General features: G+C 45.3%; 1 protein-coding gene across 1 annotated transcript; it reads right to left on the bottom strand.

Moving 5' to 3' along the window:
- Positions 1–21,657: 21,657 nt before the first annotated feature.
- On the bottom strand, positions 21,658–24,052 carry LOC120941625 (E3 ubiquitin-protein ligase TRIM39-like). Its single transcript, XM_040355157.1, has one exon. It carries the CDS (start codon positions 23,954–23,956, stop codon positions 22,376–22,378), a length of 1,581 nt encoding a protein of 526 aa, XP_040211091.1. The 5' UTR covers positions 23,957–24,052; the 3' UTR covers positions 21,658–22,375.
- Between the last annotated feature and the right edge of the window lie 1,108 nt (positions 24,053–25,160).

Here is a 25,160-nt window from a genome sequence, read left to right on the forward strand (position 1 = left end):
AGGTATTTACTCGTTTTTTAACAGAATCATTACACTATTCTGTCTGTCTACCTTGCAGACATAAATTTTAGGCAAATTTTTTTTTTCCTTTAGTGACCCTTTAAGTGATGAAGATTTCATCACTTCCAGTATTGGTTCTGCATTTAACTGGCCTTGGAGGGCAGAGGAGATATCAGGGGTCTAATAAACCCCAGATTTCTCCATAAAGAGGATATGTCACTACCCAAGTTATCACAAGGGATGATAAATATCACTAGTTTTGTTTGCTTTTTTTTGGTTAAGGTTATCTGAAAGATGGGTTTCAAATGTTTCGACAGGGGTGCAGTATCAGTGCTTGCCATAGGCGCTATTTTCACTAGATACGCCTCTGGGTACATGTACACTCAGGCATTTAAAGTCATTTAGAAGCAGTTGAGTTTAGAAGAATTTTCAGACATCCCAACCTGCAAAAACTCAATTCTGGGAGGTGACAAACTCATTTTAGGGAGGTGGCACTCCGCAAGCCCCCCACCACCAATTTTACACAACTAGAGGGGTACTGCTGGCTGGCACTGCTGGTGGGTACTGCTGGCTGGCACTGCTGGTGGGTACTGCTGGCTGGTACTGCTGGTGGATACTGCTGGCTGATACTTCCGGTGAGTACTGCTGATGGGTACTGCTGGCTGGTACTTCCGGTGGGTACTGCTGGCTGGTACTTCCGGTGGGTACTGCTGGCTGGTACTACTGGTGGGTACTGCTGGCTGGTACTACTGGCTGGTACTGCCGATGGGTACTGCTGGCTGGTACTACTGGTGGGTACTGCTGGCTGGTAATGGTGGGTCCTGCTGGCTGGTACTGCTGGTGGGTCCTGCTGGCTGGTACTGCTGGTGGGTCCTACTGGCTGGTACTGCTGGTGCTTACTGCTGACTGGTACTTCCGATGGGTACTGCTGGCTGGTAATGCCGGTGGGTACTGTTGGCTGGTACTACTGGTGGGTACTGTTGCCTGGTACCGCCGGTGGTCATATGACCTGCCATCTCTGAGCATCAGTGTGAAAGGAGCATGCGGCTGCAGTAGAGAGCAGAGCCGATGATTCCTGTACAGTGCCGACAACTGTCACAGGCAGAGTACATTTGGTATCACTCCGCCTGTGACAGAAGGTGGCGCTATACAGGAAGCATCGGCTCTGCTTTCACTAGCGCCGGCTCTGTTCTTCACACTGATGCTCGGGGTGGCGGGTCTGGAACCAAAGATCTGGACTTGCCAACCCTCCATCCAAGAGCAGGAGGTGGCGGAACACATCAGAGGGCGCCAGACACCGCTGCATTACAGGCACTTCAGCAGCGCCTGGTCGCGGTGTGCAGGGGATCAGCCCTGCCACCGAGATATTGCGCGGCACTTTTGGGTGTCAGGGAGCCGCAGCTCAAATTTGGGAGGCTCTTGCACCTCCCGGGAGACTTGGGATGTCTGTATTTTTCTGAAAGCAAAAAATCGCCTTCAGGACAGTAGTTTAGTGGCATTTGAAATGCCAAATGCTTGTAACAGCGTGTAAACGTGTCTAAACGGGGTCATTTGCATTTTTTAAGCGTTTTCGTGAGAGAGAGAGAGAGAGATTGCTCATGCATTGTGGGCATTTGGGAAGGTCTCCTGAGGTTATCTGTACAAAAACGCTTCTAAACACAAACGCTCCTAAACCCGCATATACGTGACATGTAAAAGTGGCAAAATTACATTTTTAACCACTTCCATACCGGGCACTTATACACCTTCCTGCCCAGACCAATTTTCAGCTTTCAGCGCTGTTGAACTTTGAATGACAATTGCGCGGTCATGCAACACTGTACCTAAACTACATTTTTATCATGGTATTTGATCATCTCTGGGATTTTTTTTTTCTGCTAAAAAATGACCGAAAATTTAGAAAAAATAAAGTTTTTTGTTTAAAAGAGTTGTAAAGTGTAGCGCCCCCTTACTTTCAGTATGGGCACTACGCTAAAGTTAGTGGGGAATGGGAGAGTTATTTTGCTCCCATTCACATTTTTCTAAATTATGGGCTGCTATAATTTTTCTAAATTATGGGCTGCTATCATTTCAGAACTGTCCTGTAGGTCATACTGCGCTCCAGGGGTGTTGTTTCCACCCCTGGGCGACAGATGGCACTAGAGGGGTTCTGGCAGAGCCCAGCAGCCAATTGGAGGAGTTTTTCCCTCGCGGGGCATGCTGGGGAAGGGTATATCTGTGACAGACGCCATCTTTATTGGTTCTTCCCGCAGGTTCCAGGTTCCAGGTGCGGCATCCACCTTTAGGGTGCGCGCATTCAATGGACCCCGGCGATGGCCTTCCAGGCCGGGGGTCGCATGCTACACGGAGCTCTATATTGCAGAGAGGGGTCCCAGTGACTTGCTGGGTCCCCCACTTTACTGAGAAGATCCCAGGCTGGGTGACGCTCGATTGGGGGGTCGGCTTGAGGGGAAACCGTAGGCAGGTTGTCCAACAGAGCTTGAATGAACCATCGGGGATCTGGTGACTGGAATGCTGACAGGTACTCTTTACTGTCATCCGGTGACCTATGTTCAATCTACTGGGAGGATTCGCTCTATTCGTCCATTAAGCTCATTTAAGTACTGGGCCTGTGGCAGAGGCCCTAGAGCCAGGTCTCTGGCAGAGGCCTGTTCCTCCCAGCAACACTAAGTGACACTTCGGCTGCCAGGCTTGTGTCAGAAGTCTGTCCGGGGGCACTTCACCCACTCTGGCTAGAGTGGCGACGAATGGTGACTACAATTATTGTGCTACTGAGAGCAGGATTGCTCTTTCTATATCCAGGCCTGATACTGCAAAGTTCTCTATCGCTTCATCAACCTTTTCCTTCCTGCTGCATGTTGATGTTGGCAATGTTGGGCCTGAAATAAAGCATTTGAAAACCTTCCTTCATTGTACTGGATCACTACTTTATTCATCAGCTACACCCCTAGACAACTTTGAGGTAACTTAATATGCCGATCCCAACAACAAACCAGCGGATCCTTCGGGGGTAGTGCTACACGTGGGGGCTCGTCCGGGATTCGGCTGTTACCTTTGGCAACAAGAAAAGTGAGTAGGAATTTACAAAAGAGCGAAGAGTATCATGTACTTAGAACTGTCCGGCTACGAGGGAGTTAACCTCACACCGCTAAGCTTGGGCGTACATGCAGCCTGGCACGCGCCTGCAACATGTCTGGACAAGTTCTTCAAGTGGGGGAAGCTACCCTCCCCTGTGTGAGACATGGGTACAGTTTCGCGCCAAGCGAGGAAAAGAAACACCCACCTTCGCGCCAAATCAGCAGAACCACCATTTTCTTTGAGAAGGACAGAGCGCTATTTGAAGATGTCCGGACCCTCGAAGACCTCTGCTGCCCCTGCTGCGTTAAGGAGCCCTGTGACCGCACCGGGAGTGTCCTCTGTGACTGTCCCACCTGGAATGCCAGTGACGGATACTGGCATTCGACTGTCCACGAAGGGACAGCTTGCACTGCTGTCCTCTGGTGGAACCGAGATGTTGGGCCTGGTCTGCCCTCGGTGTCAAGAGTTGGCCGTCCGCCTCCTGCCGTTCGCTCAGTGCCAGAGATGTCGGGCATATTTGTTCGAAGCTGCACTGCCCGTCGATCCCCCAAAGGAATACTATGTGGACCGCTACTCGGGGACCGTTATCGCGGAGGTGGAGGCCCCATGGCTTGAACCTTTCTTCTCCGAGAAGATCCTGAGTACTGATGCCACTATCGACGTCCCGGTCATCAAGACCTCCGCATCGGCTACCTCGCCTACTGGCATGATGGAGGTAAGCCCGCCGGACAGGACCGAACATGCTGACAATGTGGGCCGCGTGTCCAGCGCGCAGGCCGAGACCACCCGAGAGGCCGTTTTAGTCGGTGCGGCCTCTATTCGGTGTGTCGCTACTGGAGGGGGACCCCTCCGACTGCCCAGTTTCGGGGAGTGGAAGTTACCCCACCGCCCGGACTTGGTTTCTGTGTTAACTAAAGGCCGTAACTACCTTCCTGTGGAGGAATACGATACCTCGGATTTTGAATTCTGGTCGGGCGGTTCCCAGACGGATGGCGGTGATCTCCCCGACCATCTTTTCGAACCTCGATTCCCCGAGCAACAGGGCTTTGGGGGCTTTTGGGCCTCCTGCACCAAGAAGAAAAAGTAGAAGCGCCCTACCCGAGGTGCACTCTGTGAGTCTGGCGCAACATGCCCACCTTGAAGAGCCGGTGAGTCTGTTGCTGTGTTCTTTTTCTCACCGCTCCTCCAACCTGTGTTTTTTTTTTTTTTAAACCACCTCAGACTCAACCACATCAAGAGACTTGCTCATGATTTTATTCATAATTCCGTCTCCACTTTTGGTTTTGCATCATTTGTGGTATTTCAAATGTTATTTTATGTATTTTTGCTTTATTTTCATTATATAAATTATTTTACATATTCTCGTTTTATTTAGTTAATAACAGGGCTTTTTTTCTGGGGGAACTTGGTGGAACTCAGTTCCACCACCTTTGGCTCAGACCCTTTGGTGCCTGCTCACCACAATCACTTGTAAACACAGAAGTCAGTGTTCTGTGTTTACAAGCTGTGATAGCTCTTCACTCTGTGCACTGAAATTCTGGTATGTAATGCCCCTTTTAAGGCCCTCCTACTATTTGATGTGATTTGGAGGGTGTGTGTAGGGGGAGGGGTTTTGTGGGGTCGTGGTTAAGTTCCAGCACCTATTGTTTGAGAAAAAAAGCCCTGGTTAATAATATACACCCCCCACCCCTGATGGTTTGTCCCTTACTTTCTTTTTAGTCTTCTTTAGCTGCTGTCTACTCTGATTTTCTCCAGATATTGCTCCGTTAGTTTAAAATCTTTCCACGGCCTCCATCTCTTTTTGTATATATTGAGTTGGCCCTCATCACAGCTACATAGGTGTTCCAGATTATTATAATTTTCCACCCTTTCGAACCATTCTCATATATCTGGTTTTCTGATACTTAACCAGTTTTTTGGTATCATTCCCTTTGCGGCATTTATCAATGATGGGATTAATGTTTTCTTATAACTACTATTTGACTCTTTTGATTCATGGAACAGGCAAGCTTGTATGGTATTGGGTACCTTTTTCTCAGATATCGCTTCAATATACTCAAGAATTTCCTGCCAATATTCCTTTATCCTTGGACAGTCCCACCATATGTGTGTAGTTGTTCCTATCTGTCCACATTCTGGCACAATGGCGTTTTATCTTTACTGAATTTATGCATAATTTCAGGTGTCCTATGCCATCTCGCGATGCATTTATAATTCATTTCAATTGTAGTCATATCAGTTGCAGTGTTATGTACGGATGCTATTATTCTTTCTACTTGTTGGTCTTCAAACTTCCTGTTTATTTCTTTTTCCCATTTTCCTATAAAGTGTGGATTTCCTTGTAGATCTAATTCTGTCAGAATTTGATATAATTTTGATATAACATGCCGTAATGGAGTTTTTATACAACATAATTTTTCTAAGGTTGTTAATTTTTTTTCTTCTCTTAGAAGCACAGTGGTGTAGTGAGTAGCACTTTCGCCTAGCAGCAAAAGGGTCGCTGGTTCGAATCCCGACCACGACACCATCTGCCTGGAGTTTGCATATTCTCCCTGTGCCTGCGTGGGTTTCCTCCGGGTACTCCGGTTTCCTCCCACTCTCCAAAGACATGCCGGTAGGTAAATTGGATCGTGTCGTATATATATGTATATCTGTGTGTATGACTGTGTGTCCCAAGCGTGTCACGATCCTACAGGGTAAAATGACTGCACCAGCCAAGCAGACACTGGCTGGAAAAAGCGCCCAGAGGCGATTCAGTTCGCATGAGTAGCGCTATACAAGTCATTCATTCATTCATAGGCGAGGGTATTGACTTTACCAGATGTTTTAGTTGTATATATTCCCATTCACTCATGTCCCATATATTCTTTTCCTTTATCTCTCGGAATGTTTTTATTTTTCCTTGATCCATGATGTCCTTTATTTGTGCTGCTCCCATTTTAGCTCCCAGCCGAGCCTCCAACCTGTGTTGTGCCCATTTTGCTTGGGCGTCTGATGCTGTGTTGCCAGGCCCTTGCGTGACTGAGTGGGTCGGATGGTGTGTTGCCTGATCTACTCACTTTGAAAGAAGTTTGGACAATTCTGGTCGGGCGGTTCCCAGACGGATGGCGGTGATCTCCCCGACCATCTTTTCGAACCTCGATTCCCCGAGCAACAGGGCTTTGGGGGCTTTCGGGCCTCCTGCACCAAGAAGAAAAAGAAGAAGCTTGTCAGAAGTCTGTCCGGGGGCACTGCACCCACTCTGGCTAGAGTGGCGACGAATGGTGACTACAATTATTGTGCTACTGAGAGCAGGATTGCTCTTTCTATATCCAGGCCTGATACTGCAAAGTTCTCTATCGCTTCATCAACCTTTTCCTTCCTACTGCATGTTGATGTTGGCTATGTTGGGCCTGACATAAAGCATTTGAAAACCTTCCTTCATTGTACTGGACATTCGCTCACTACTTTATTCACCGACTACACCCCTGGACAACTTTGAGGTAACTTAATATGCCGATCCCAACAACAAATCAGCGGATCCTTCGGGGGTAGCGCTACAAAAGGAAACATTTTTTTTAGCTGAAATGACTGTTTACAGGGTATAGAGACATAATAGTTAACTGATTCCTTTTAAAATCGATTAAAAATAGATAAAAATCAATCATATAATGTCATACCTCCCAACTTTTCAACTTCACAATGAGGGACAAATGAGCATACCCCCAAGCGAAGTTGTTGAGCGGGGGAGGGGGCCGCGGATCGAAGTTGTTGAGCGGGGGGGGGGGGCGGGTCAAAGCTGTTGGGCGGGGGGGGTTCATGGGTCAGAGTTGTTGAGCGGGGGGGATCACAGTTGGAAAATAGCGCTGTTCGCGAAATCCGGGACGTTTGGGAGGTATGTAATGTACCTACAGTTTCGTTTTTGCATCTAGTTTCGTTTTTGCATGTTATCCTGCCTCTGTGCATGTACAGAGCCATAGAGCAGTGATGGTTTGGAAAATGAAACTAAAATCTACCAATACTGTGGTCATCAGGAAACAGACAACCAGGAAGTGTCCAGAACAGAGAAGAATTACAGCAACATCAAAGCAAAAAATAACAATGAGGACATGAAACCAGGACTGCAGTAAGGTAAAGGAAGCTATTTAGAAAAAAAAAAATCCTTTAGTGACCCTTTAAGTTACAAAACAATGTAAATAAGTATGTTTTCTCCTTCACTGATGGGCACTGATGGTACTGCACTGACGGGCACTGATAAGGTGGCACTGATGGACACCGATGAGGTGGCACCAATGAGGTGGCACTGATGAGGTGGCATTGATGGGCACTGATGATGGGCACTAATATGCGGCACTGATAGGCGGCACGGATGGGCACTGATGGGCAGCATGGATGGGCACGGATAGACAGCATGGATAGGCACGTATAGGTGGCATGGATGGGCACGGATAGGTGGCACGGATGGGCATGGATGGGCACTGATAGTTGGCATGGATGGGCACTGATAGGTGGCACGGATGGGCACTGATAGGTGGCACTGATGTACTGTAATGTGTTGTACTAATGGATGCCAATCAGTGCCAAACAATAATGCCTGCCAATCAGTGATGCCCATTGTGGGCACGGATTGGCATCCATTGTGGGCACTGATTGTCATCCATTAGGCATCTATTATTCATTTCTGATTGGCATCCCTGGTGGTCTAGGGTGGCATACCTGTGGTGGGCATTCCTGGTGGTCTGGTGGCATCCCTGGTGGTCAAGTGTGGGCATCCTCGGGGGGGGGGCTGTCAGAGGAGCAGCCGATCGGCTCTCCTCTACTAGCGTCTAACAGATGCGAGTGACGAAAAGCCGATCACCGGTGTGACATCATCGATTGTGTCTCCCTATAAAGGGCATGACACGATCAATGCAGCCGCCACAGTGAAGCACGGGGAAGCCGTGTTTACACGCGGTTCTCCCCGTTCTTCAGTTCCGGGGACCGATCGCGAGACCCCAGCGGCGATCGGGTCCGCGGGTCCCGCGGTCCCGGAGCTTCGGACCGGGTTATGGACGCAAGCTCAGTAGATGTACAGGACGTGCCGGTACGTGCATCTGCCCAGCCGTGCCATTCTGCTGATGTATATTTACAGGAGGCGGTCCTTATATGGTTAATGATTTCCTTTAACCCTTTTACCGCCACCACCGTATGTCGTATGCTGTACGTCGGTGATGGCACAGGGAGGGGGGTTGCAAGTGCACACTTCTGCCATTTTCCCCAGGCTCCGCAAAGCCCATATGATGCAAAACCGCTCTGGCAGCAAAAGGGTTAGAGGGAACCTACAATTCCAAAGGATATTGTATGGCAGCCTTTTTCTACCAGGGTGCCCAGGCCACCTTGGGGTGCCTTTAGATCTCTTCAGGGGTGCCTTGGCAAAATGCCTAAAAATTGCCCCAATATGGTATATAAGCCAGCAGATGGATGAAACCTTTTAGTATCACAAAGCCATGTTTTATATTGTGCACCATTACGACCTTCTAGCCACCAGTGTCCTAACAACCAATGACCCTCCCCCGCCACTCTCTGTCAGCGCTGAGGTTACATTAGCTGAGGGATGGAGAAAAACTGAGGGGGGAAGAGAAAGATTGGAGTACTAGTCAGTTCCAGTGTGCAAAAGTGTATTGGATTTGGAAGAATAAATCACCTGTAATGTTGGGTGTCCTACGTGTGGATGTTGATGTATTATGTAATACTATTATGCCGCGTACACACAGTCAGAATTTCCAACAACACATGTTTGAGAGCTGGTTCTCAATTTTTCCGACGACAAAAGTTCTTGTCGGAAATTTCCGATCGTCTCTATGCAATTCCGACGACACAAAAGTCCTACGCATGCTCAGGAATCAATTTTCCGCATTCTCGGAATCAGTGGCCCGGATTCAGCTAGATTTGCACTTTTTTTACGTAGGCGCAGGGCAACGTTTTTGCCCTGCGCCCCCGCAAATTTACTGCGCTGCCCTTGATTCACGGAGCAGTAGCTCCGTAAATTGCGTGGGCGCGCCGGCAAAATGCCCGGCGTAAGCACGCGCAATTTAAATGATCCCCTAGGGGGCGGGAATCATTTAAATTAGGCGCCTTCCTGCGCCGATCGTAGAGCACATGCTCCCTTTGGAAACGTTCCCGACGTGCATTGCGGCAAATGACGTCGGAAGGACTTCATTTGCTTCAAAGTGAACGTGAATGGCTTCCAGCGCCATTCACGAATCACTTACGCAAACTACGTAAATTTGAAATTTCGCAACGCGGGAACGACGGGTATACGACGGGCGAAAACTGCCGTACGGAAATGAGGTAAACTGCGTACGCAGGGCTCGCGTAACGTTGTGAATCAGCGTTAGTATGCAATTTGCATACTATACGCTGAGCACAACGGGAACGCTACCTAGCGGTCATCGCAAGAATGCAGCCTAAGATATGCGGGCATAAGAGCCTTATGCCGCGCATATCTTAGGCTGCAGTCGGCGTAACGAGGTTCCTGAATCAGGAGAAGTCGTTACGCCGGGGCAAGTAAGCAATTGCGCTGTGTAACTATGGTTACACAGGCGCAATTACTTCTTGAATCCAGGCCAGTGAACTTAATGTTTCTCGGCTCGTCGTAGTGTTGTACATGACCGCGTTTCTTGACGTTGGGAATTTCCGACAACATTTGTGTGACCGTGTGTATGCGAGACAAGTTTGAGCGAACAATCCGTCAGAAAGAAATCCAGGGTTTTGTTTCCCGCAATGTCCGATCGTGTGTACGCGACATTAGGATCATTTTTTACATTTTAGAATGGGGAGCCTCGAGACTGTCCATCATTTTAGAGGGTGCCTTGGCTGAAAAATAGGTTGAGAAATATTGTTGTATGGTGTCAAGAAGAAAAGTTGAAAACATAAATACTGCTTTGTGTTTGTTTTTGGAGGTTTTATAGCCGGTGGATCGGGGTGAGCCCATATAATTAGGGCTGTTGGTGGAATCACCACACCACCTGTTGGAGCGGGGGATGGTGTCAATGCATCCTTTGAGGGCCCATTGGTAAGCTGTGTGCTGAATTTCATCTCCCCATGTATGGAGAATTATCTACAAACCCTTTATCAGTCATTTTGTCTTGTGGTATGTACCTAGGAGGTCACTCTCCTTTACATTCATACTGCGGGTATTTTTCTTTAGATGGGGTATTACCCCCCTTGTGAGCCTTAAGTGGCCTTGGCTGCACTGGCTGAATGTATATGTTCTTTCCATACCTGGGAGTTTAGTGCTGGGAACATATGCATTGTTTTATATACTTATTGGACAACGCTTCAACCCCCTTTTTGGGCCGTTCCCTGGATACTGACCGAAGGTAATTTAAGGCCCCTTTTCTTTTTCTGTATTGATAGTTATTGTTTTTTTTTTTTCTTAATTTTTTTGGATTCCTCCATTTGTTTTGGAAGGGACCGACCCTTATAGCGCTATTGTTGTATTTTTTTGGGAGGTATTTTCTTTGGTGCTCACCCTGCGGTCTCCATTGTTGGCTTTGATGCTCCCTCTCTGCTCTTGTTACTTAAACAGGACCTCTCTAATAATTCTGCTTACCAACGTACATGATCGGTGAGTTTCTTCTAACCACTTAAGGACCGCCTAACGCCGATATACGTCGGCAGAAGGGCACGGCTGGGAACAGGCATGTACCTGTACTTCGCCTTTAAGAGCCCAGCCGTGGGTCGCGAGCGACTTGGTCCGAAGCTCCGTGACCGCGGGACCCGTGGACCCAATCGCCGCCGGTGTCCCGCGATCGGTCACAGGAGCTGAAGAACGGGGAGAAGTGAGTGTAAACAAACCTTCCCCGTTCTTCTCTGTGGCAGTGACACTGATCGTCTGTTCCCTGTCATAGGGAACAACAATCAGTGATGTCACACGTCAAGCCCCGCCCCCCTACAGTAAGAATCACTCCCTAGGACACACTTAACCCTTTAGCGCCCCCTCCTTGTTAACCCCTTGACGGCCATTGTCATTTTCACAGTAACCAGTGCATTTTTATAGCACCTTTCGCTGTGAAAATTACAATGGTCCCAAAAATATGTCCGAAGTGTCCGCCATAATGTCGCAGTCACGAAAAAAAAAGAAACGCTGATCGCCGCCATTATTAGTAAAAAACAAATATTAATAAAAATGACATAAAAATACCCCCTATTTTGTAAATGCTATAACTTTTGCGCAAACCAATCGATAAACGCTTATTGCGATTTTTTTTTTACCAAAAATATGTAGAAGAATACGTATCGGCCTAAACTGAGGAAAAAAAATATTTTATATATTTTTGGGGATATTTATTATAGCAAAAAGTAAAGAATATTGAATTTTGTTTTTAATTGTCGCTCTATTTTTGTTTATAGCGCACAAAATAAAAACCGCAGAGGTGATCAAATACCACCAAAAGAAAGCTCTATTTGTGGGGAAAAAAGGACGCCAATTTTGTTTGGGAGCCACGTCGCACGACCGCGCAATTGTCTGTTAAAGCGGCGCAGTGCCGAATCGCAAAAAAGAGGCAAGGTCCTTAACCTGCATAATGGTCCGGGTCTTAAGTGGTTAATCACAAACCTCCTTCAGTGAGATTTACAAGTCATAAACCTCTTAGTATGGTGTTATATGCTCTGTCGGTTGTTTACTCCATGGTAATTAAATGTAATTTTTTTCTTATATATACATGTTAATGTTCATTGGGATTTGTTTTTTGTATACTTTGATGTCTTTTTTTGTGTTTTCCTGTAGCCAACATATGCCTTACAGCTCCTGAAGAAGCAAATAGCGAAACATGTTGAGCAAACAGGCATTTAAGTCGCTTCATAGGTATAAACATTGTTTACTATTGTGTTATGTCACACGGTATTTGCGCAGCAATTTTTGAAACGCAATTTTTTTTAGAATAAAAACACTTTAATGAATTAAAGAAAAACAAAACACAATATTTACTCATTTTTTTATAATGTGGAACTTGATGTTTCACCGAGTAAGTAGATACCTAACATCACGCTTTAAAATTGCGCACACTCATGGAATGGCGCCAAAGTACAGTATTTACCAGTTTAGAGTTACAGAGGAGGTCTAGTGCTAGAATTATTGCTCTCACTCTAATGTTTGTGGCGATACCTCACATGTGCACGAGCAGACGGGGCGCTTTAACCACTTCCAGCCCAAGGACGTCATATGATGTCCTGGACTCTCAGGGGGGATATCTGAATGATGGAGCAGCTACAGGCATCATTCAGATATCCATCTGTTCAGCCAGCGATTCTGTGCACCATAAAAACGATCATAGCAGCAGTTCCGCCGATTGATCGTTCTTATATGTGACAGGATGAGACGTCCTCCCTCCCACCGCCATCCGATCTGCCGGCGCCGGATGGGAGGCATAGAGATGACTGGTGACCAGATGGTCACCAGTCATCTCTATGATTGTCAGCGGCCAGGGCGCGATGTTATGATGTCACGCCCGGGTACCCGGAATGTAAACAAAGCCGCAATCGCGGCTGAAAGCATGAGATCGGTGATTTTTTTTTTCTGATCTCATGCTTTCCAGCCTGGAGGAGACATGTGAAGGTCTTATTGACCCCGCCTCTCTCCATAAAGAGGACCTGTTACAAATCATTCCTATTACAAGGGATGTTTACATTCCTTGTAATAGGAATAAAAGTGATCCAAAAAATGTAAAAAAAAGTGTAAAAATAAAATTAATTAAGTAAAATATTTTTTTTTTAAATGCCCCTGTCCCCGATAGCTCGCCCTCAGAAGCGAACACACACACAAATCCTGCCCACAGATGTAAACACCGTTCAAACCACACAAAAAGCAACGCCTATGGAGATTTTTAAGTACTGAAGTTTGGTGCCATTCCACGAGTGTGCGCAATTTTAAAGCGTGACATGTTAGGTATCTATTAATTTGGTGTAACATAATCTTTCACATTATACAAAAAAAATTGGGCTAACTTTACTGTTTTGCTATTTTTAAATTCATGAAACCGTTTTTAAAAAAAAAAAGGCGTTTGGAAAATGATTGCGCAAATACAGTGCGAGATAAAAAGTTGCAATGACCGCCATTTTATTCCCTAGGGTGTCTTCTAAAAAAAAATATATATAATATATATATATATATATATATATATATATATATATATATATATATATATATATATATATATATAGTGTTTGGGGGTTCTGAGTAATTTTATGGCAAAAAAAATGATGATTTTTGCATGTAGGAGAGAAGTGCCAAATGTAAGTGGTTAATCTCATGCTTTCCAGGGTAGAGGAGATATCTGGGGTCTCATTGACCCCAGATGTCTCCATAAAGAGGACCTGTCATGCCTTATTCCTATAACAAGAGGTGTTTATATTTCTTGTAATAGGAGTAAAAGTGATCAAAAAAATAATAATTGAAGGGATAGTGTAAAAAAAAATACAATAATAATAAAAAAAAAACATTGATCTCTGCTTTCTAGATAAAAAAAAAAACTGCCAATGTTCAGATTTGCCCGTGCCGGAAGTGAAGTCATGACGTCACTTCCAGCCTCCCAGAGTCATAGAGATGGCCGGGGACCATCCAGTCCATGACCAGCTCTACGGTAATCTGGCTAGTGTGGCTTTTACATTTACATTACAGGCTTCCATGGGGCTTTGGTGGGGCTTCAAGCAAGCTTTGCCATAGACTTCTATGGAGGCTTTGAAGACCCTTTAAAGCACCACTGGAGCTACATGGGGTATCATTTTTGAAGTGAAGCCAAAGCAAAGCAAAAGTAAGGTGTAAACAGGACTGTGAACCAACCATTTTATTTAGTGACAGGAGCTTTGACTTGCTTTAAGAGAGCTTTGACAAAGCCTGTCCGAAGCCTTGTTGAAGCCGAAGTAAGTGTAAATGAGCCCAAACTTGAAGTAAACACGCACACTTGACACACACATGGTAGCTCTGGGTAAGTGACCCACTAGGTAGAGAAGGAAGGATGAGGATCACAAACCCTTACAGATGGAAAAATTCAGAAAAGGCAGCTTTTGTGTATTTCTCCTAATGCCTTGTACACACGATCGGAATTTCTGATGGAAAAAGTCAGACGGACTTCTTCCATCGGATATTCCGCCCATGTGTATGTCCCAACGGAGAATTCCATCGGAGTTTAGATAGAGAACATGTTCTCTTTTACTCCAAGAGAACCTGATCGTGTGTATGGGGCATTACAGATTCCGTTGCTTCAGTGCGCATGTGCTGATGACGTCGGCACATGCTGATCCATGGGATATCTCCTAAACTGTGAAGGTTTAGAACAGGGGTGCCCAACCTTTTGAGGAGCGAGGGCCACTTTATCGACTTGATAACCGGTCACGGGCCACAATGACCATCAGTGGCGTATGGTTTGTCAGCGCCCGGGGCAAGTAATTTGCACCCCCCTAACCTGTGGACTTTTAGCACTCCCCGAGTCTTTTCACTTCCTACTATAGTACTGACCAGCCTGATTCCCACACTGACCACTACACTAACCCACCTACCCGATTTCTACACTGACCTACCTGATACCTACACTGACCACTACACTAACCTACCTATCCGATTTCTACACTGACCTACCTGATACCTACACTGACCACTACACTAACCTACCTGCTTCCTATACTTGCCACCACTACACTGACCTACCTGTCCACTACACTACCTGATTCCTACACTGTCCACTACACTACAATGACTATAGCACTGACCACTACACTACACTACACTGCCCACTTCACTGCACTGACCACTACACTACACTGCCCACTTCATTGCAGTGACAATTGCACTGACCACTTCACTGCACTGACAATTGCACTGACCACTACACTACACTGCACTGACAATTGCACTAACCACCACACTACACTGCCCACTTCACTGCACTGACAATTGCACTGACCACTACACTGCACTGTCCACTTCACTGCACTGTCCACTTCACTGCACTGTCCACTACACTGCACTGCCCACTTTACTGCACTGACAATTGCACTGACCACTACACTACACTGCACTGTCCACTTCACTGCACTGACAATTTCACTGACCACTACACTACACTGCCCACTTCATTGCAGTGACAATTGCACTGACCACTACACTGCACTGCCCACTTCACTGCACTGACAATTGCACTGTCCACTACACTGCACTGCACTGTCCACTACACTACAATTACCACTACGCTGTCACCTACACTACACTGACTACTACACTGCCCACTTCACTGCACTGACAATTTCACTGACCACTACACTACACTGCCCACTTCATTGCAGTGACAATTGCACTGACCACTACACTACACTGCCCACTTCCCTGCACTGACAATTGCACTGTCCACTACACTGCACTGCACTGTCCACTACACTACAATTACCACTACGCTGTCACCTACACTACACTGACTACTACACTGCCCACTTCACTGCACTGACAATTGCACTGACCACTACACTACACTGCCCACTTCATTGCAGTGACAATTGCACTGACCACTACACTACACTGCACTGGCAATTGCACTGACCACTACACTACACTGCATTGACAATTTCACTAACCACTACACTGCACTGCCCACTTCACTGCACTGACAATTGCACTGTCCACTGCACTGCACACTACACTGCACTCTGCACTGCACTGTCCACTACACTGCACTGACTTCTACACTTATACTGACACCAGACGTTTTTTTTTATATTTTGGCTGCTCCCTCTCTCCCCAGACTGTATCCACCCCCTCACCTGCAACTTGTATCTTCTATCAGTCCAGAGGTGAGAGGGAACCTGGAGGAGGTGAAGGCAGCTGTGTTCACAAAGGTGGAGGCGGGACTACAGGAGCAAGCACGATCACGGATAGGCCAGCCTGGCCTTGATCACGGATAGGCCAGCACCACCATGATCACTGATAGGCCAGCCCCGCCGCAAATGACCCCATTCACTAATGCTCGGAGATGGCGGGTCGGGAGTCCGCAGTCTGGGCTTGCCGACCCGCCATCTCAGAGCGAGACATGGCGGGCCACTTGGGAGGGCGCCGCGGGTCACATGTGGCCCAGCAGTTGGGCACCCATGGTTTAGAAGATATCCGGTGTAGCTGCAGATAAGCCTTATTATGGGCTTACCTGTAGTAAAAAGAGTGGGAAAAAAATATTGCGCTTGTTAAACAGTGACAAAGAAAAAAACAAATGAGAAGCAGCGATCAAAAAGTGTTATACTACACTGTCAAATATGCAAAAAAGAAGAGATCGCGCTAAATGAGTGACAAGTGAACAAAAAAGTGACATAAAGTTCAATAAATCAAATGTCCCGCCACAAAGGCAAGTAATTGAATCTCCCAGGTGATAAACTCAATCCACAAGGAAAAGTGCTGGACAGAAAGAACCTCCACCAACGATAATAAAGCCTCTTACCGAATCTAATTGATCTCTGGTTTAAGAGAGATCAAACTGCGCATAAGAGGCATGGATGGATATCCTAAAGGCAGCAATGAACAGCAAACAGCGGTGAAGTCCTGGTCTCTAATCTCTAGAGATGCATCTCTCGATGGAACATCAAGGATATAAAGAAGCAGAAAAACTCCACATAGCGTAATAACGTCTGGATTTATTATCAAATTAGTAAAATCACACTTACATGTCAATGTAGGTATAGCGAATAAAATATGAGCCGGCCCGCTCGATACACAGCCTGTATCAGGTAAAACAATACGCGGTGACGTCAGCACGTCGCCTCCCAACGTTTCGTCGCAAACGGACGTGGTCACGGGAGTAGTAAAAAGAGGTTTGTAAGGGTTAACAACCACTTTAACCAAAAAGGTGTCCTGGAACTGGAAAGGCTGCAGAGAAGGAGATCCAAATGAATAAGGAGGACAACTATGAGAAACTATTGCAAATTAGACCATTGAAGCCAAACTCAGTGCAGATATAAAAGACACAAATGAATGCGGCTGTATAATCATACATTTATTTTTTTACTGCAAGCAATGTAAGTACCTGAATGTGATTTGTTATCAACTCCTTGGAGTCCCTGTACAGCAGGGCTGGAAAGTAAGAGGAAGAAGCAACACGAGGAGCCACATTTACAGTGAACAGAGTCATTATACGAGGTGTGTCCAGAAAGTAATGAGAATTATATTTAAAAAATTATTTTAGTGAGAAATGTTACACTTGAAAATTGTCTCCTCTGAAATTTCCACCTTGTGAGTGTACACAACGCTCCCAGCGATCTTTCCATTCTTCATAGCGCCCCTGGAAGTCTTCACGTGGGATGGCGCTCAGAGCCGGCGTAGTGACTCATTGGACGTTATCCACACTACCAAAATGGCGTCCTTTTACGTGTTGACTTGGTAATTCCCGTTTCCTCTGCAATCATTCCGATAGTGAGCCGTCGGTCAGAAACAGAACAGAACGTGGATGCAGTGAGGTCTGTTCTCAACTGTGACCGACGACTCACTATCAGAACGATAGGAAACAGGAATTATCAAGTCAATTGTTCATGAAATCGTGACTCAGGATTTGAACACCAGAAAGGACGCCATTTTGGTAGTGTGGATAACGCCCAAAGAACCACTACACCGGATCTGAGCGCCATCCCACTAGAAGACTGTGTTCAAAAAATGGGGGGTGTGGTATACACTGCGCTGCCAAAAGAAATCAGCTGCTAACACGGCTAAAAAATAATGAATTAGCAAAAAACAGAAATATGGAGTAAAGTGTAGCGCTTAAGTAATGTGTATCATAACAATCAACATAGTGAATAAATGTGTGAATGGTGATCACAAATAAGTACTAATAGAATGTAACACACAATGTGAATAAATAGACAATACATAAATTGTATATATAGTTAAAGTCCATGCAGTTGCATTCAACCAAATGAATGATGGAATGCTTAATACATGTATATATCCAAGTGTAGCATAATACAGTCCAAGAGAATGGATTCCACCACGTGAAGGTAAATTGATGTGAACATGGAAAACCTTTCTTCTTTAAGTGAAAATTAACCACCACCAGTTGAAATGGAGGCTTACCAGAAAGGGTGGACTTATGGTGACGTATATCACCACAAGTCAAAACAGGCTTGTAAATGCGGTTCTCAATCATGCAAACAAGGAGTATGTTGATATACGCATCTGATTGGCTGATAGATGATACTTTGACAGATGGAAAGGGAAGTTCCTCACTGATATCGCTCCAAAGAATGTCAATGGCAAAAGAAAGTAGGGGAGAAAAGTGGCCACATAGCGTAATCCAGTTTCATAAAAACAGAATTTATTTAACCACTTCCCTACCGCGTCATTGTGAAATGACGGCGGCAGGAACCCCTCCTCGATCCGGGTGGACGTCATGTGATGTCCTGGGCTTTGTGGGGGGATATCTGAATGATGCCTGCAGCTAGAGGCATCATTCAGATATCCTTCTCTTCTGCCGGCGATTCTGCACAACGTAAGAATGATCATAGCGGCGATTCCGCCGCTAGATCGTTCTTACAGGCGGCGGGAGGGGACATCCCCCCTCCCGCCGCCATCCGGTGCTTCTCCGGGCTCTCCCGTGCCATCGGGGCCCCGGAGAACGAATCGTCCGGTGCTGGCAGGAAGCATAGAGATGACTGGTGACCAGATGGTCACCAGTCATCTCTATGACCGTCGGAGGACCCGGGCGCGATGTGATGACGTCACGCCCGGGTCCCCGTAAGTAAACAAAGCCGCAATTGCGGCTGCTAAGCAACAGCAAGCATGAGATCGGTGAATTTTTTTTCACCGATTTCATGCTTTCCAGCCTGGAGGAGAGATGTGAGGGTCTTATTGACCCCGCATCTCTCCATAAAGAGGACCTGTCACACACATTCCTATTACAAGGGATGTTTACATTCCTTGTAATAGGAATAAAAGTGATAATAAAAAAAAAAAAGTGTAAAAAAAGAAATAAATATGTAAAAAAAAAAAAGAAATACAAAATATTTTTTTTTAACGCCCCTGTCCCCGGTAGCTCGCGCGCAGAAGCGAACGCACGCGCAAGTCCCGCCGACATATGTAAACGCCGTTTAAACCACATATGTGAGGTATCGCCGCGTGCGTTAGAGTGCCAGCAATAATTCTAGCACTAGATCTTCTCTGTAAATCTAAACTGGTAACCTGTAAAAAATTTCAAAGCGTTGCCTATGGAGATTTTTAAGTACCGAAGTTTGGCGCCATTCCATGAGTGTGCGCAATTTCAAAGCGTGACATGTTAGGTATCTATTTATTCGGTGTAACATGATATTTCATATTTTACAAAAAAATTGGGCTAACTTTACTGTTTTGTTATTTTTTTAATTCATGAAACAATTTTTTTCCAAAAAAAAGGCGTTTGAAAAATTATTGCGCAAATAGCGTGCAAGATAAAACGTTTCAATGATCGTCGTTTTATTCCCTAGGGTGTCTGCTAAAAAAACATATATAATGTTTGGGGGTTCTGCGTAATTTTCTAGCAAAAAAATTATGATTTGTACATGTAGGAGAGAAGTGCCAGAATAGGCCCGGTATGGATGTGTGTATAACAGCCCTGTATGGAAGTGGTTAAAGCAGCAGGTACACTCACATGTAAGCTGTAAAGTCACGCATGTATACACAGGTGAGGCGGCAGTGGAGACGAGCTGACGCGTTTCGTGTGCTAACACTTCATCTGGGGTGTCGCTCCACTGTAGCCCCCTCAAATTTATAGGCAGACAAGATAATGGCACCAATCAGAATGAAAATCCAACCTACCAACATGTTGCAGTGATAGACTGAGCGTCCACTTCCGAGTTCTGTGTCATGGCTGAATGGCGTGCGTTCCAAGCCTCGTTTTGGTATATAGAATGACCAAGGGGGCCAGAAATAAAAAAATCGCAAGAGATTTCATTAAAATGCAGCGCTGAGTGGGGAGTGTCATAGCAAGAAGCCAAACCTCCTCTACAAATCAGCATAAAGGGGAGGCGTAAACATCGAATGCCTCACGGTATTGGACTGTGTTCAGTTGTAAAAAATTTCAATAAAATAATTTTTAAAGCATCATTCTCATTATTTTCGGGACACACCTCATATGTTCCATTATTGTAATATAAACTAAGCATTATTTTATACAATGCAGTATGGACAAACCCTTCATTGTTTATCTAGTAGCAGTTAGTCACATTCAGCTGGACTTGTTCTGTAATGTTGAAGACATTTTGTAGATTCTCTAAGCCACTTCTTTTGTTTTAATGAGTGTCAGAAAGATACCCCAACATGTACTCAGGTAACACCAACACCTCCATCCAATCACCATTAGATGTGATGAGACAGATGTTGATTATCCAGCATGGGAGGTGTGAAAGGTGTGGAACCCCCCCTGTTCTAGTTACATCATCCCATTGAGACACCAAGGATGGGACGATGTAACTAGAAGAGACGGCTCACACCATACTATAGCATTTCTATCCACACAGGTAGCACCTTCATCCAGTCACCATGGAATGTGAAGATGTTGATTGTCCAAGAACAGGATGGGAGATGTAAAAGTTGTTGAACCCCCCCTCTTCAAGATACATCATCCAAATGTTGGTGTCAGGAAGCCTGCATAGGTGTTAGTTCCTCCACCGTGTCCACCAACAACAACCTAAATGTGACTCTTCTAATTAAAGCTGAACTCAGAGAAGAGTCTGTGCCTCCAGTTAAGGAGTCTCACCTTCTCTACTGGTCCTTTTTACCATTATTCATTGAAAGTAAAAGAAATTACCCAAATTTTGGGTTGTCCCCAGAAAAGTAATAGAAGGGGAATATTCCAATGGGCACACTAGTTCTGGTGACCTGGGGGGGTCCCCAAGAAATTCCCTTGATTTACAGGGATTTCCTCTCACTTCCTGTTTGGCTATGGGACAGGAAGTGAAGGGAAATCTCCACAATGGGACACAGATGGTAAAAAAAATAATTGACGGGGGTTATAACCCTCCCTTGATCTATCCAAAATGAAAAAAATTCAATTTAATGCAATGACTCTTCCAATTAAAGCTGAACTCAGAGAACACATAAAAATACAATTTAAAGTATAACTAAACGCTTGTCAATTTTTTATTGCAGTCTGTGCCCCCGTTAAGGAGTCTCACCTTCTCTATTGGTCCTTTTTACCATTAATCATTAAAGAAAAATAAATTACCCAAATTTTGGGTTGTCCCCAGAAAAGTAATAGAAGGGGAATCTTCCAATGGGCACACTAGTTCTGGCAACCTGGGGGGTCCCCAAGAAATTCCCTTAATTTACAGGGATTTCCTCTCACTTCTTGTTTGGCTATGGGACAGGAAGTGAAGGGAAATCTCCACAATGGAAAAAAATAAAAAATCTGACGGGGGTTATAACCCTCCCTTGATCTATCCAAAATGAACAAATACAATTTTGCCTATAGTTCTATTTTAATGCAATTATGTATTAATTAAAAAGCCTAGAACTGTTGTATATATCTGAATTTGTCCTGATATCACTTCCTGTAATCACCTACACAGCAGCATTGGGGGGAGGGGGGAGGGGCGTCACTCTGAGCTAATTAGAGCTTTACAGCTTCGTACACTTCTGTCTGACAGCAACAATAAACTACAATGAAGATACCAAGGAACTTCACTAATTTCCTTCATTTTGATCTGTTAAACATACACTTGAAAGAATATTGTTATAGCTATTTAATAAGTGTATAAATTACATGTGAATCCTGCCAGAAATCCAGTGCTGTCCTGTGCACTCTGCAGTTCGATATTCCTCTCCTATATGTAAAAATCAGCAGAAGACTGCTTAAAACCCTCAAACATTATATATTGTTTTAAGCAGAAACCCTAGAGAATAAAATGGTGGCCTAGAGAATAAAACATTGGGTGTTGCATAGTTTTTTTGGAGAAAAAATAAATTCATGAATTTGAATACACAATATATTACCCATATGTTTTTCTAAAATATAAAAGATGATATTATGATATATTAAATAGATACACAACATGTCATGCTTTAAAACTGCGTACGCCGGTGGAATGGTGCTAAATTACGGTACCTAAAAATCTACGGTGTATAGTACTATGAGTGAGTTGTGTCACCCCAGGACAGGAAGTGTGTTACTGGCAGGATCTCTAGGTAAAAATAATTGAAAACAAAAAGGCCGAAAGAAGAACATCTAAGTATTGGCAAGCTGTAATCTACTGAATCTACGGCATTATTCTGTTGGTTAAAAATAATCAGATTCATATTTCTGTGATGTCAGCAGATTTGGGCAGATTTTCTGTTATATTATTATTTCTCACGTCGCTTTTTACCCCCAGATGTTGTTATAGAACCTTTTCCTACAGCTAACCCAGCATGGAGGGGCTCAGTGAAGGTGGTGGTGAAGGTGTGGAGGTGTCTGATCGGGTCACACAGATCATAAAAGGACAGCTGCCGGGCCTCATAATCCACATAGATCCTGACTCTGTTACTGGAGAGATCGGGAGATATGATGATCGGTTTATTGTCATGTATTACATAACACTGACCGCTATACCTGCGCAAACACCAGGACTTGTTATTATCTCCAATCAGTGACTGCTCTCCTCCCCTCTCTATACTGGGATAACACATCCCGACTCTGTAATGTTCTGACTCACTGACATCCACTTCCCAGTAATGTCGCCCCAAGGAAAATCTCTGACTGCTTAATACCTGGGACCGACACGGAAATCTCTCCGGTGTTTCTGGACGATTCTGCTTTATATCTGACAAGGATACAGTTTTCATGTCATCTGATATCTGTAGATTATTATGAGCTGTGTTCACATCCAGTAATATGTCTGAAGCTTCCTGTATATAGAATGTTACATATCCCCCTTTTATCATATCAGATAACCCTGTGTGTAATGTGTGTGAGATTCCAGACACATCCAGATCCCCTCCATCATGGAAGAGTCTATCATGTCTCTCTCTGTCCTCATTATCTCCCTCCTCAGTATCACACAAGTCCCCTGTGTCTGATTCCTGTAGGACAGTCAGTGGGTCAGTCATGTTACACAGCTCCTCAATGTCCTTCATCTTCCTGGACAGATCCTCCTTCTTTATTTCCAGCTGATGGATCAGATCAGACAATGAGATCCTCTCTTCCTGGCTGGAGATGTTCCTCTGGACTCTCTTCTCCAGGTCCTCCAGATGTCTCCTGAGCTCTATGAACAGGGCAGTGACTCTCTCTGATATGTTTTGTACTTTTCTTCTGCGATCCTGCAGACTCTGGACTCTTTTCTCCGTCTCCTCTCTCTCTGTCATAATTTTCTGCAGATCATTTCTGAGTTTCTGTTTCTTCTTCTCAGAGGCCTCATCCAGAGTCTCCACCTTGTGTCCCCGATGTTCTCCGGCCAAACTGCAGGACACACAGATACAGGCAGAGTCCTCAGTGCAGTAATATTTAAGAAGTTCTCTATGGATGGAGCATTTTCTGTTCTCCATGGAAGTGGTGGGATCAGTTAAGACATGTTCTGGTGACTTGCTGTGGACTCTCAGGTGATTATCACACAGAAAAGCTTCACAATGCAGACAGGATTTAACAGCAGGTACAGGATAGTGAATACAGTAAGTACAGAAGATTCCAGTCTTCCCTTCTTCCAGCTGAGTAGACCGGAAAGTCTCCACTATGTTACGTAGTGTTATGTTCCTGTGCAGTACAGGCCGATCCCGGAACTCTTCTCTGCACTCAGGACAGGAATATCCTCCAGACCCCTCCTGTGTATCCAACACACGATCAATACAGACCCGGCAGAAGTTGTGTCCACAGCTCAGCATTACAGAATCCGTATAAATGTTCAGGCAGATGGAACAGTCCAGCTCCAGTCTCAGATCAGCAGACGCCATCGCTGACAGCAGAAGAGAGAAATGAAACTAAAAAGTCTCCGACAACGAAAATCCAAAGGGCGTCTCACATTCCTCGGCACAGGGAGGGGCTGAGCTGGTCTTGCAGCTTTTATCTTGAGGAAGTTTGTGGACAAATAAATGTTTATATTGAAGGTATATGTCCTACATGTTGATACACATTGTACTGATTTTGAGCTTTAAATTACTTCTGCAGACAAGGCACAAAACTAAGTTATATAATGCAGTGTGAATAGATATTTGCATGTTTAGACCTTATGTACACTGCAGCTGGTAAACGGACAATTAGGAACATTTGGGCTTTTTTTTTAGCAGCGTTTATAGTAGTGTAGCGCCCCCTTTGCTTTCAGTATGGGTACTACGCTAAAGTTAATGGGAAATGGGAGAGTTCTTTGCTCCCATTCGTGGTTTGTTTAAATTTGGGACTTCTGTCATTCCAGAAATGTCCACTGGGTCAGTCTGTGGTCCAGGGGTGCAATACCACCCCTGGCCGGCAGGGGTTCTGGCAGAGCAAGTTTTCCCCAGCAGCCAATTAGAGGAGTTTTTCCCTCGCGGGGCATGCTGGGGGAGAGTATATCTGTGACAGGGGTCATGTGTTAAGAAATCTTTGCGGGGTCCCCGTTCCAGGTGCGCGCATCCATGGACCCCACCGGCACGGCCCACCTGACCGAAGCTGCAAACTGCATCGAACCTCATCCAGAGGTAAAAGGGGATCCCAGTGCTTCGCTGGGTTCCAGGACCTGTTGAGAGAATCCCAATCTGGGATCGGGTGTCCGGACCACTGACAGGTATGCTCGCTGTCACCCGGGGGCCTATATAGGAAAAGTCTACTGGGAGGATTCGCTCTCTTTATTCACCTAAGTCCTTTATTGAAATTGGCCTGTGGTGGAGGCCCTAGAGCCGGGTCTGTGGGAGAGATCTGTTCCTCCCAGCTAGTTCGGAGTGACACTTCGGCTGCCAGGCCTACCATAGGGGTCTGTCCGGGGGCACTTTGCCCACTCCAAGTAGAGTGGCGACGAGTTACAAAATTGGTACTATACAGAGCAGTACTGACTGCTCCATTTAATATCCAGGCCTGATACCGCAAGGTTCTCTTTCTTTCCTTCATCAACCTTGACCTTCCCAATTTATGTTGATGTTGGCCGTGTTTGGCCTGAGAATAAAGCATTGAAAAACCCTTTATTGG

This window comes from Rana temporaria, chromosome 5, assembly GCF_905171775.1.
Source record: "Rana temporaria chromosome 5, aRanTem1.1, whole genome shotgun sequence".
Taxonomy (NCBI): domain Eukaryota; kingdom Metazoa; phylum Chordata; class Amphibia; order Anura; family Ranidae; genus Rana; species Rana temporaria.

What these genes read in the sequence shown, in the direction of transcription:
- LOC120941625 (XM_040355157.1), bottom strand. Translation starts at nt 23,956, where the DNA reads ATGGCGTCTGCTGATCTGAGACTGGAGCTGGACTGTTCCATCTGCCTG.